Source organism: Acomys minous, assembly GCF_964271855.1.
Source record: "Acomys minous genome assembly, chromosome: 6".
NCBI lineage: Eukaryota > Metazoa > Chordata > Mammalia > Rodentia > Muridae > Acomys > Acomys minous.
This window is the reverse complement of record NC_140487.1, coordinates 118,359,007-118,373,081: the sequence shown is the minus strand read 5'-3', so window position 1 is coordinate 118,373,081 and position 14,075 is coordinate 118,359,007. Positions and strand designations below refer to the sequence as shown.

The window sequence follows — 14,075 nt, the reverse complement described above, 5'->3', positions numbered from 1 at the left end:
TGCTGCTGACATGTGAGACCTTTGCTGGTTTTGGTTGGTTGGTTGGGTTTTTCTTTCCTTTTTTTTTGCGAGGGGTGGGGGGGAGTAGTGTTTTAATGGTGTGTTGGGGGGTAGTCTGATGTATTTTGATGCTAATTAATAAAAAGCCATCCCACCTGGGCAGGGCAATTGAGATAGGTGTGACTAAGGTTCCCTGGCTTAGAGAGAGAGGGGAATCCTGGGAAGAGGAAGAGGAGAGAGGGAGGAGGAGAAGGCCCTCATTGTTTATGTACAAGGAAAGCATGTGACCAGCGTGGATGGGGATTTGGCCCAGATGAAGAACATTAGCAAGTATTTGGGATTATGGATGGGAGGTAGCTTGATAGAAGTTATTAGAAGCAGATGGCATGGGATTGGGGCAGGTATGGGATACCTGCCCCACTATGAGAAGTAGTTTAGAGGATTAATGTCTTCCCTGCCCCAGGTTAACTAAGGCTATTTTAAAATATAACAGGTGTCAGTGTCTTGATTGATTGCTACCTAGGCATAATGATAATACAGATAATGTAAAAACAACAATGGTGTGATGATTTTGCAACATTAGATTATTTTATTTGGAGGACTGACTGCTTATGATCATTGAAATTATACAATTCTGGACATAATATGTAAAAGTATTTTTAGAAAATTATTTCTTTGGCTAATTATGAGGGTATCTTTACCCATTGTATCTGTCCAAACTCAGAAGAAGGCAGCAGATGGGTAGCACTTGGTTTGTCTTCTTCAGAAAATGAGCCTTGAGCTGAGCGGTGGGGTGGTGTGTGCACCTTTAATCCTAGCACAGGAGGAAGAGGCAGGTGGATCTCTGAGTTCAAAGCCAGCCTGGTCTACAGAATGAGTTCCAGGACAGGAAGGGCTGCATAGAAAAACCCTGTCTTGAAAAATAAAAAGAAAGAAAGTGAACCTTGAGGTAGGTGTGGTGGCACCTATCTATTAGCCCCGCACCCAGGATGTAAAGTTCTAGGTCAGTTAGGGCTGTATAACAAGACCTATATAACAAAAGCAAACAACAAGTGAGACTGTTGAGACTCTTGGAAAGCTCCTACACTGCTCACTAACTTTGTAGGGTGGCCTTCAAGTAGCTCCTTTGATGGATTGACTTTGCCTACAGCATATTTGCCTCCAACATCTGTGGAGAGTTTTAGAATAATCTTTCCAAGTACAGTTGATGTAGAAACCTGGCTGGTTGCATTTGGAGAGAACTGAAGCAACCAGCAAGTCTTTGGGATGCTCAAGCTGTGAAACCGCTTCCAATGTTGATTCCTAGCTCCTGGTTTTGCAGATGGGAAGGAATGAAGACTTCAGCCCTGCATGCTGTGTGGTTTTGCATTGTTAACCCACGTTTGCTTGTCTGTTTCCTAATCCAAACAGAACGTCAGAAGCCATGATGCATGTAGTGTGTGTGTGCTGCAGCTGGAGTGGGCCCCAGACCAGGTATTTATAGACACCACATTAACCTTCCATCCAGTTGTCACCTGTGCTTTGAAAAGTCTGTCGGGAACCATTCTGGAAATTCAAGAATCACAGTCTCTGTTTCTCCCTATTCAATCTGGTTACAACTAGCCTGTATATGTGTTTATATGTATGTTGCCATGTGTATATGTAGGCATAATAAAATTTTATTGGTTCAGGGGACAGTCATAGTACCACCTCTGATAGTTGAAAATACTGATCCAAGACTATTTGGTGTCACATTAGTTTGTTGCAGATAACTGAATTTCTTAAGCCATTTTCCTTTGAAAAGCTGGAAGACCTTGTATGTTTGAAGTTTATAGAAGGGCAAATTTTCATCTGGAAAATTGAGCCAAATGACTTGTCCAGGATTATAGTTAATAATAGGTGGGCTGAGCCTGATGATATAGTCTTGCCATCTCCCTTCTTGAGAAGGTGAGGCAAGAGGGTTCAAGATTTGGGATCGGGCATTATACATTGAAACACTGGCTTTAAAAAAGAAATATTGACAGAGTACACTGGCTGACTTTATTTGACACAGGCTTTAATAAAGTGCTCATTGTAATTAGACTTTATCATTTCATCCCCCCCTCTTTCTCCCTCTCCCGCCCCCCACACACATTTTAAGGACAATAGGCATAGTTAATGTCTATTACCTTCCCTCCTTCTAACCCCCTGTTGCTAGGCATCTCAGGTTCAGAAGGATGACACACATGCTAATCTTATAGTAAGTACAGAGTCCACTAAGGCTAACTTTCACCTTTCCTGATTTTTTGGGGTATGCAGGTGCTTGGCACTGAACCCAGGTAGTACATGTTCCTCCATGGTGCTGTCATGGATATTCTATTGCAATATGATTTTTATGTTAGCATTAGTCCAAAATTGAACTTTCAGAGTCAGTTTTACTGATTAGATTGATAAAACTAAAAACTTTCTAGATACAGGGAATGTAGTTTAAAACTGAGACAAAACCATTATCCTGTTTGCCACTAAACTATAAGATTAGGTAGTTCCTTAAGAAATCAGTAACTGGGGGGCTGGAGAGGAGATGGCTTAGTGGCTAAGAGCACTGTCTGTTCTTCCAAAGGTTCTGAGTTCAATTCCCAAAACCGCATGGTGGCTCACAACCATCTACAATGTGATCTGGGCCCTCTTTTGGTATGCAGGCAGAGTACTGTATAAATAATAAATAAATCTTAAAAAAAAAAAAGAAGAAGAAGAAGCCAGTAACTGCCTACAGGTAGTGACCAGCACTCCCAGCACACGAGAAGCAGAGGCAGGCAGTTCTGTGAATTCCAGGACAGAGAAATCCTGTCTCAAGAAACAAATGGAGCAGCCTAGACTACACAATATACTGTCTCAATCCAAAAAAGGAAAATATAACAACTTCCCAGCGCGGCCCATCCTTTCCTGCTGCTCAGCAGTGTGTGATCAGAGTGTCAGGTGGATTGCATCGTAACTGCACCCTGTGTGGCTTGAGGAGTGGAAGTCCAGCACAGCACAGCACAAAGTATTTATTAACCCAGGAGCCAATTGTTTCCAGTCTAGATAGCAGTCTGTGCCTTTTAATTTAAAACATTATGGGTGTTTAGAGGCCAGTTTTTGTTTTTCTTTTTTGGTTTTTCGAGACAGGGTCTCTCTGTGTTAGCTTTGGCTGTCCTGGACTCGCTTCGTAGACTAGGCTGGCCTCGAACTTACAGTGATCCACCTGCCTCTGCCTCCTGGGTGCTGGGATTAAAGGCGTGCATCACCGTGCCTGGCTTTAGAGGCCAATTTTTAATAGTACTGGAAGTAGTTGGGCCATCATGGCATCTGCACCGAAGTAGTGTTTGAGCCCACAGTCGAGCCTGAAGAGTTGTCAAATTAGGGTGAGTCTAAATTATTGTTGCCTGTCAAGAAACTATTGGGCTAGAGAGATGGCTCAGTGGTTAAGAGCACTGCCTGTTCTTCCAGAGGTCCTGAGTTCAATTCCCAGCACCCACATGGTGGCTTACAACCATCTGTAACCCTGATTCCCTCTTCTGCAGATAAAGTACTCATATACAATAAATAAATAAAATTTTAAAAAGAAAAACTATTACCTCCCTCTGCTGTAGTCACTAAAGTACTTAAATCTTGTTAATTTTGTTCTACTGTGTTAAGAGTTGCAGTATTTGGAAGCTAGGCATGATGGTACATGTTTCCAGCACTCTGACTGAAGGAGGAGGAGTGCCACAAGTTTTGGGCTGGACAGAACTACATTTCAGGGCTGGAGATACCTGCCTGACGTACATAAAGCCTAGGTCTGCGCACACCTTTAATCCCAGCAGTTGGGAGGCAGAGGCAGGCAGATCGCTGTGAGTTCGAGGCCAGCCTGGTCTACAAAGCGAGTTCAGGACAGCCAAGGCTACAGAGAAACCCTGTCTTGAAAAACCAAAAAATAAAAATAAAAAATAAATAAGTAAAGCCTAGATCTGGTCCACAGCACTACATAAATTGGGAACGGTGATACATGCCCATAATTCTGGCAATGGGAGGCCAGCCTGGAATACATGAAATCTTGGTCAAAAATAAACAAATAGTTACAATGGTTGATCAAATAAATTTTTTTAAAAATTCTGTCTGCTTCATTCCTAGGTTTCTTTTGTTCTTGAGTTGGATACTCAATTTTGCAATGATTTTTTAGAAGCTTGGCTAGAAATAAAATCCAGTGTTTGCTTCTGTCTTCTGGAGATCTCCTGGCATGTAAACCCCATCTCTATTGGTTGGCCTGCTCTGTCCCAGCTTTTGGACTTCTCCTGTGCTCACACTTGAAACATGAGGATCACTGATTGTTCAAGGCTGAACTGGGCTCACTATAGTGAGTTGGCCAGCCTGGGCTACAGAGTGAGAATCTTTTATCTTTTTAAAGAAAGAGAGAATGCTCTGTCATGAGAATCATCGATGAAGATATAAAAAGTCACCGGAAATAAAGAAGCAGAGCTACTTGGCATGGCCATATACGCCCCACAATCCAACATTCCAGAACCTGGGGCAGGAGTCTCTCACCTTTAAGGCCAGTGATGGCTACATAGTGAGACCCTGTCTGAATCAATAAATACATCAATAAGTATCTTTAAGTGTGAGCACTGATCCAGTCATCATGAAGTGCATGTTACATATGAACTTTGATAACCTTTATTAAGGACGTACCCACCTCAGGGTCAGTGGTAGATGCCACTTGTCTACCATAGTGAGAAAGTCTTGTGTTTCTTTTAAACCTCATATTTGCAAGAGAGACTTAAATTAAAAGACCTGTTTTTATCCTATTGAGACTTTCATTGTCTGGTAAGTTAGCGGTCTGCTAACTAATCTTTTTCCTTTTCTTTTACTGCAGAGAAAAGCCGTAAAGAATCTACCTCACTGGGAATGTCATCATTGCCGACTTCAGACGGATTCAACCATGCAGCCCCTTCTTCAGGGCCAAGTCCTGAGGTTGGTAGCCCTACGAGTCTTGCTCGCTCTGTCTCTGCTTCAGTCTGCGCCATCGAGCCCAGTGACCCCAATAGCATTGAATCTCTAGCTATGGAGGCGATGAAGGCTTCAGCTGAATTCCAGACAAACTCTAAGAAAACAGGTCCGCCACCTCCTCTGCAGGATCTTCCTGATCTTGCTTCCTCAGCAGGCCAGAGTCCAGCTATGCCTTTGCATCATTCATCCGAAGAAGCATTTGTTGCAGGTAACGTGGAGAACTCTGCTGAAAGAAGAACGCAGGGCCTCAGAGTTTCTCTCCACACAGGACAGGGCGATAGTTTGTCTCTCACAGCTACTGGGATGCATGAGCCACGGGGATTTGTGGAGGAAAGGAGTTGGCATTCAGTAAACCCGAACCCAAGTCAAGTGAGTGGCCTTCAGCAGCACACAGACGCAGGGAGTGGGCAGTGTGAGGCTGGGCAGCAGAGTGCTCCACGTGACCAGGAGTGTCTCTGTGACACAGAGGGCCTTGAGCTTCATGAGGAAAATGAACAGGACCAAGAAGAAATTGTCAATTTGGAAGCTGTGATGAAAGACGAACTACAAGCAAATGCTCACCTTCCATGTACAGAGACAAATCTTCTAGCTTTAGGGCGCTGTAGCTGCTCATACTCAGAAACCCTGATGGAAGTGGATACAATTGAACAGTCTCTGGTTGCTGTGTGCAGCTCAAAAGGCAGACAAAGTGCCATGGTCAAGAGCCCTGGAGTATCACATCCCACTTCAGATAGTCCCTTGATGGAAGTGGAAACACCACAGTATAACCCTTCCTGTGAACTTGTGGAACGTCCCATCTTGTCTCAGGATTTGCAGCCCCCAGAAGATACTGTTGAAATGTCAACGATGGATAACAAAGATGGCAGTTCCTCTTCCCCTCTAAATGGCCATGGTCAGCCCTCTGTGGAATCAGCAGAAGAATTTTGTCCATCTGTCACAGTGGCCTTGAAAGAACTGCATGAGCTTCTGGTCATTAGCTGTAAGCCAGCCTCAGAAGGTGCACCTGAAGACACTGCCTGTCAGTCAGAGCCAGGGGCAGAGAGCCAAACAAATGTTTTGGACCTTTCAGGAAGGACAGCCCAAAGTGAGCATCTGATCCTCATTGATCAGTACCCACAAGTCTCCTGTCTCCAGGCCACCTCTGAATCGGAAAAGACAGAAATCACAGGCACCACACCTTGTGCTGGGATAGAAGACGAAGTATCCACTAGCTTCAGAGGTCTGGGTGATGGCTTGTCACCTGGCCAAGAAGGTGGCCTCGGATCCACCGAGTCAATCAGGAAGAGCTGTTCTGTCGCCATAACCACAGCCAAACCTTCTGATCAGTTGCACTGCACCTCAAGTGTAGAAATTTCCCCCAAACTTGCAGCAGGTGAGGGTGACCACAGTCAGCCTTCTGAGCATGTGCAGACTTTAGGCACAGACAGACCAGAGACCAACGATGTCTGCCCTGGAGCTGCGCCACCCCTCCATGGAGTGAACACACGTGTCGCACAGCCCTCGTCTGCTCCCTCCACTCTCCCACCATTCATCTTTCCTGCTGCAGATGTTGACAGGATTCTTGGTGCCGGCTTCACTCTGCAGGAGGCCCTTGGGGCTCTGCATCGCGTTGGTGGGAATGCAGACCTTGCACTTCTTGTTTTGCTAGCAAAGAACATTGTAGTCCCTACGTAATTGTGGGGAAGGGGGCTAGACCGTATTCCATTCCCTTTGAAAAAGCCCTCTTCACACAAATACATTCACCCCACACACATACATACAGTATATGTAGAAACCTGCAAGCAAAATGTTGAGCCAGAATTTTTTTTTCCGGCCAAAGTAATTTATGATCTTTTGTCTGATTAATTTGTCTATTCTATCTGTTGAAATTTGGGCCTTTTAAAATGTATTGGTAGTGTGTGCATACAAAGCTTTTTATTCTCCTTAAGATGATGTATTCTGGAATAAAACAGATGGTTTTGTGTATAGCATACCATTTTAGAATGAGTGAGTGCTTTGAAACTGTGCAGCTAGGAACAGACCCGCTGCCCTCTGCGGCTCTGGCTGTGCTGTGTGCAGGATGTGGCTTGTAACAGGAAGCTGGAGAAGAATACAGTAACTTCTGGAGTTGTATGTTTTGATTTGTGTGCTCAGGGTTGACATTTAAATAGGGTAACTGGGAGGGCTTAAAACTTGGGGGCTGTCTTGTGCATCATTGGCTGCTGCATGGATTGATTGCCAAATACCTTCATTCGTGGTCATGGGTGGGGTGTGAGGAATTCACGCTAGAGTGAAACCTGGTGCTACTTGTATTCAATAGGGAAGGGGGAAAAAATCAATTCCATTTGTAAATGTCAAGGACTGTGAGGAAAAAAGATAATGGCATAAACAAAACACTGGAATGTACTGGAGATAGGGTTTGGGGGCATCTCACTGACACCCCACCAAATGATGAGTCCAGGTTCTGTTCATAGGTTGGCCACCAGGAACCTACTGGCTTTCTAAACTCATCTGCTAGTAAGTTCTTCCCACACTCAGTCTGAGCTCTGAGCTGAGTGAGACAGAACCTTTGTCCCTGTTTCTCTTGGTGCTTGGGTTGGTCAGTCTGTGAGTATCTTTAATGGCAGTGAATATACAACTAAGTTCTAACTATGGCGGCCTTGGTACAGTTTTCATCCCTTTCTTTCCTCAGGAGTTTCTTTTCTAAGCAGGATCCATGTTTGTGTTCACCGTGTTGAGTTAGAGTGGGGCAGAATGTGTAGATGTGTTGATCGTGGCCTTTTTAGTGTAAGCTCTCCCCTTGCAAGTCACTGTCCTATGGCCCCCACTGTGCAATAATCCCTCTGGAGAGGTTGAAACGCATCCTTTCCTGGGACATAAACTGTTGTCTTGGGTGTCTGGCAGAAATACATGATCTTATTTTTCTTAAAAATGGATTTTCAGGATAATTCTTGGCTCTAAGTGAGAGTTTGCAGTTTGTTGAAATCGATTTTTGAACTTTAACTAATTTTTGTCTAAAGTCAGTCTCTCTCTCTGTCTCTCTCTGAAAGCTTGTTCTTTCCATTAAAATAGAAGTCATCGAGCACAGACGGGTTCATATCTCAGGAGTTTTTGGAACTTTAGGGGCAATCATGGGGATTTCTGTTCTCTGGTCCATTTCTTCTTTTTGCCATATTGTTTGTGTGCTGAGACTCGCTTCAGTGACATAATGGCAAGTCACATGGAGTACCATGATCTTTTCTGGAACTGCATGGCCTTCTGGTTTCCTGCTGTCCATCGGGCACTCAGAATACCAGGCCAGCCGAGCTGTCTTTGAGACGTTCTTTGTTTCCCTGCTCTACGCCAAAGATGCATGTGTGGTGCACTAGGAACTGCCCACAGGATTCTGTCAGCAGCTCAGCTGTGACAGAAGCAAGACCAAGTGGTATTGCACTGAGGCCTGGTGTTTGCTTTCGGGGGAGGGGTTAGTGGGGGTCTATTTTAGGGTTACAAATCTTTGAGGCCACAGGGTGGGGTAAGTAGAAGAAAGTATTCATGGCAGACAATTCCCAAAGGTCGTCTGTGTGAGCAGAAGAAATTGGCTTGCAAGCCCAGTGGTGTGGCCACTGACCGTTGACAATGTGAATGGTTGGGAGACAGCCCTAGGTGGAGTGTACAATACCAGTGTGGGAAAGATCATTACTTGTAGATTATTTTTAAAAGCAAATTGATAGGCCAGTGGTTGCACAGATAGCCTTTGTGGAATACTTGGAATGGTCTAGACTCACTTGCCAAATACTTAGTTCCTTTGGGTTCTCACTTTCTTTTCAACATATAGTTGCTTTTGATTTTTAAAATCTGTCAAAAAAAAAAAAAAAATTAAGGCCAGGCATGCTGGCATATCTTTAATCGTAGGAGGCAAGTAGATCTCTGAGTCAGAGCTACATTAGTGATACCCTGTCTAAAAATACATAAATAAAAAGCCAATCTTTTGTCTAATAACATTTGTGTGAAGTTAGGAGTTGATTGGCTTAAACTGAGCAATTCCAGAAGAGAGGACATTAAGGTGCATCACACTGTGGCCCTTCATCCCCAGCTTTCATTTAGTCGCTACCTACCAAGAGTAAGATCACATCATTGTGAAACTAGAGTTCAGCCGGTCGAATTATAGCCATAACAGCAAGGGCAACTCCTTCACCGCCCTGTGTGAGGAGATTCCATGGCCAGCACGTGGCCTTCAATAGTTTTCTTTCTCCATTTATGCACCAAAGAGGATTCTCTTGTAAATGCTGAAGCTGGTGTATAGAAGGGGGCTTGGTAGCCAGCTGGTGTCACTGCAGCTGGAGATCTAGCCAATTCCAGATGTGCCAGAAGCCTTTACTTCGGGCTTTATATGTCGATAGGTGAAGGTAAGACCAGTTGCTTGGCAAAAGAAGCTTGACTAGATGGTGAGTACTGTGTGGGAACTTCTGCCTCAAAACCTGCTCCCTCTGACCATCAGGTGCAGGATGAAGAAGGCCCAGGTCAAGCATGTCTCTGGCAATAGGGTGCCTAGCAGTGGGATAGGCACCTGGTGTCACAGATTTTATGCCTAGCTTGTATAGCATCTGCCTGTTAGTCCCTCTCTACAGCTTTCGATCTCTAGTGAAAGCCATAAGAATTTGTTTGAACTTTTCAGCTCATGTCTATAAGTAAATACATAAGCTATCTCATATATAAGGTTATTGATAAATATTTTACATAGGTTGAAAAGCAGCTTTTATGTCTACCCGCAGATGTCTGGTGGCTTTTCCTCCTACTATGTATATAATAAACTGCCTTGCAAATAGCTGTGCCAGAATGTCAAGGCAAATTTTCTTTCATTATTTTGTGGGGGTTTAGTTTGGTTTTGTTTGTCTTGAGACAAGATCTTGCCATAGCCCAGGCTAGCCTCAAAATCATGACACTTCTCCTGCCTCAGCCTCTGGAATGCTAGGATTATGGGTGTGTGCCACCATGCCCAGTTCACTCTGCATTCAGATTGCTACTTGTGATAAGAACGGGCACTGGCTGAAATGACTGGTGGGTCACTAGCAATGCCTGGGCAGAGGGGCGTGCAGCTGGCGGAGCTCCTGCATAGAGTGTGAGGTCCTGGGTTCGATCCTTACCACCAAAAAACAAAAGTAAAAGCCGGTCTGGGATTTGGTAGAATCTGGCTGACTATCAAGACAACAGTTACCGTTAATTTTCCTCCTGGAGGATGATGCCTTCTCTGTAGTTAATACAGGATAGCATTTTGTGTTCCCTGAGGGCTGCCCCTGAGCCCCTATGAGTTACATGACCCCTGAGTGTTGGTAGAGCCGCAGTAAGGACTTTGGGGTGAGCCTTTGATGTACTTGCTTTTCTTTTGTGCCTTAATTATTTTGAATAGCAGAAGCATCACATCTTGGGAGCATCAGGGAAAAGGTTGGGGCAGCCCCCTGGAGAGAGCTTGCCACTGGATGTGGTCCTTGGCTCACTGCCACTTTGATTCACTCTTACCCTGCATCAAAACATTTGGTCTCCCCACAGGAATTTCTGCATCCTATATACCAAAAGTGGTTTCTAGGTGTTTCCTAGGTTTTCTGTTGTGCATTTTGTGCTGTGATAGGGAGAGATCAAATCTTCAATTCTTTTTAGGAAGTTAGCTCCTCCAATCAAAGCTATGCAGTATGAGCAAGAACCCATCCATGTGTTCATCAAACTTTGAGTACCCCTGAAGCTCAGGAGTTCAGCAGCATCAGCTAAACCAGACTGGAGCCTGGCCTTTGAAACTTTCAATATAGGGGAGACATGAAGCAAGTCTTAACTAAGATCTGTTTTTACCTGTTGGCATACTATTCCACCCCCACCCCTGGCATCCTTTTGTTTTTGAGAAGAGATGTAATGTAACCCAAGATGGCCTTGAACTAGCAATCCTCAAGTGGCTGGGATTATGAAGGTATAGGCACATTCTGTGTGTCGACAGCATACATTTATTTTTAAATCTAAATATTTGGTTGCAGTTTAAAACTGACTATGAAAAACATCAAGCCTACAATGGAATACAGTGCTGTAAGCCTAAAGGTATACTTTAAAATGTTTAGTTTTTGTTTTGCCTTCCCCCCCCCCCCGCCGCCCCCCCCACAGGAGCTGATGTGGCACACACCTTTAAGCTATAAGTGCAAAGCCATTCGGGGATACAGTGAGGAACTGTCTAAAAAAAAAAATAGAATAGAAACAGTTGGGCATGCAGTGATAAGAATGCTTGCCGGAAGCCGCTCCCCCACCCCCCACCCCCGGTACTGCATAATCCAGTTGTGGTAGTGCATGCATGTAATCCCAGCACCGGAGACGTAGGGGCAAGAACATCAGAAGTTCAAGATTCTTCTTAGCTACATACTGAGTTTTAGGCCAGCTTGAGTTACATGATAACCCTCTCTCCAAAAAAGTGGAGGGAGGGTTTACTGGTGTAGCTCAGTGGTAGAACAACTTGCGTGGCAAGTATAAGGCCCAGGGTTTGACACACGCGCCCTCTCCCCATCCCGGACTACAAAGAAAAAATTTTTTTAAATAATTTAATAGAAGTAACTGAAAAGATGCTAAGGAATTGATGTGGGATGCTGCTGACCAGAAAGGGACAGGCAAGATAAAAGTCCGGGTTAGTGGAAGAAAGGAGTGATAGATGCCTCTCCTTCCCTGAGGGCTTTGTTCACAACACTAAGATGGGTGGGTGTACAGCACCCTCCACCCCTCTGGCGAGCATAGCTGTACTGAGATCTCAACCCTCTGAGGGAGCAGAACTTAGCAGAGGCCTCTGCAGGATGTGCCCGTTTAATGCAGCCGAGTGCAGTGTATGGAAGTGGCATCCAGAGCAGAGGGTCGTGAACGGTGGATGGTGTGGGGCAGGCAGGGTTGCTTTAAGGGCGCTCAATGTATGCATTCCTGAAGCATAGAAGGAAAGTAGGCTCTGAGCATTACAGTTAGGAAATATACTCGGAAGTTAACCAATAATTAGACTCGGGAGTGGGGAGAGACTTGTGAAAATTGGTGGGGGGAGGCGGCTGCTAACTTTTAGGAAAACTTATAGGGAAATCTACCAAGAAAATGGCTCAACACAGTTTAACTAAAGTTTGAGCCATAGATCAGGAGATGGTGTGGAGCATAAGGTTGGATTGCTTCTTAAACAGCTGTGTCTGAGTAAGCAACCTAAGAAGGTTTTGATTGGCTAATTTGGGTAAGGCATTTTTCCCTAGGCCTGTCCGGGCAATGGGGAGTGATTGTACTCAAGACAAGTTTGGTTGCCCGAAACCAGCAAACTTGTATGAGTGTGCCTGCCGGGTAGACCTCGGTTCCTACAGGAGCCAGCCAGATGTGTATTCACAGGCTCCTCAGCAGACTGGAAGACGTGGCCTCACCCCATTCCACTGGCGCTCTTCTCCCCTACCCTGGGCATCCTTTAGTTCTGTTGAGACATTAGGGTTCCGTTGTGTTGGTCCAATCTGCTCTACTTGCACCTTCCATGAGAAACTAACTGTTCATTTGTATCCAGATTTCCTCTTCCAGGGAGTTGGGCTGATGGCTTCAACCCCCAGCAAAGGTTCATTCACTGGTCTTCTAGCCATGGCTGGCAGATTGTGACTGGGAAGCCCTCTTTTGCTTCTTGCAGTTGCCCAAGTGTCATGCAGTTTTCTGGCTTTTCTTGGAGCTTTGATACTACATCTTTTGAGGTTTAGTCTGGTTGGCAAAATCTACTTGCCAGTGGCCCAGTCATGCCCAGATGCTTTGAGAGTTGGGAAAACTCTGAGAACTTATGGGAGCTGCACTCAGGAATCCCAGAGGTCGATTTGTGCACTGGTTAGGACCGGTCAGCAGCTGAACACGCACTAGATGCCTTTGAGTTTGATTTTTTTTTTCCTTTTTGTCACACTTTGAAATGTAAGTCAGCCCTGAATAATCTAAACACTTTATTTTATTTTTCTTCTTTAATAGGAACTTTCTGAAGAAAACGTGATGTGTAAAACCTTTGATATTTAAGACAATAAAGTTTTTATCATAATGCTTGCGTTTGATCTGCTTCTTCTAAATGGAGATGGACACTTCGCTCCAGTCTGTGTTTCCAACTTGCTGGCCCTTTAAATTACTTCTGTGCAGGTACTAGGGCAGCCTTGCCTGAGCCCACCCTGAAGGAATGAGCACAGCCATGAAACTGACTTCCAGGTTGCTGGGGAGACACCCCCTGCAGATGTAAGATGAGCATTTTCTATGCATTTGCTACAAAAATAACAGAAACAGCACCAGCCGTGAAGTACAATGGTAAAAACTGGCCTCTCGAACCAGGTGGAACTCAATTCAAGGCAAGCCTGGTCTGCAAAGTGAATTCTGGGTAGAGCAGCAGTTCTCAACTTGTAGGTCTTGACTCTTAGGTCAAGGCTAAATGACAGGAGTCGTCTAAGACCATGGAAAACCAGATATTAGGATTCATAACAAAATTACAAAGTAGCAATGAAAATAATTTTAAGGTCAGGAGTCATCACAACATGAGCTGTGTTAGAGAGTCACAGCTTTAGGAAGTTTGGGAACCACTGCTCTAGAGCCAGGCTGCTTGGGTATAGTGCAGTCTTGCCACTTAGTTGATTAAGTTTCTTCCTGTGTAAAATGAGGATCATTGGTAAAATGCCTGATTGACAGGCATTCAGACCTGAATTCAGGTACCAAGGACTCAACATGGGTAAAGAAAACAAAAAACAAACAAACAAAAAAAGCCCAGTGTCATGGCAGGCAACAGGATGGAGACAGGCCAGTCCCTAGCTCATCAGCTTACCAGACTAACCAGTTGGTGAGGGCTGAGGCTAATGAGAACCTGTCTCCAAAAATGAAGTGGAGAGTGACCAAGAAGTGTGGACCTCTGTCCTGCACATGCACACACCCACGTGCACATATGCCATACACAAAATGAGATAACAGTGAAGAGCCAGGTTAAGACACGTAAGGTGCTTGGACCAATAGCTGGCAAAAGAACACACTCATTAGATGTGAGATCCCAACTGGCTTTTCCAGAAGCCGGTAACTTTGTGCAGACTGATAGTCATTTCAAGTCAGGCCAGGTGTGGTAACTCCTGTTACTGACTGGAACTGGG

The 14,075-nt window shown here is 44.7% G+C and overlaps 1 protein-coding gene across 4 annotated transcripts in view; it reads left to right on the top strand.

The window, feature by feature from the left end:
* The window catches only part of LOC311599833 (regulatory solute carrier protein family 1 member 1-like), a 43,330-nt gene extending 30,336 nt beyond the window's left edge, over nucleotides 1-12,994 (top strand). For 2 of the 4 annotated variants that reach the window (XM_084785892.1, XM_084785891.1), the window contains one exon: nucleotides 4,847-12,994. In XM_084785892.1, coding sequence (XP_084642018.1) covers nucleotides 4,847-6,654 — 1,808 coding nt within the window. In that variant the 3' untranslated portion in view covers nucleotides 6,655-12,994. Of the gene's footprint in view, nucleotides 1-1,410; nucleotides 1,474-4,108; nucleotides 4,357-4,846 lie in introns of those variants that run through there. The other 2 variants (XM_084785893.1, XM_084785894.1) reach the window with 2 other exon arrangements.
* Nucleotides 12,995-14,075: the final 1,081 nt, after the last annotated feature.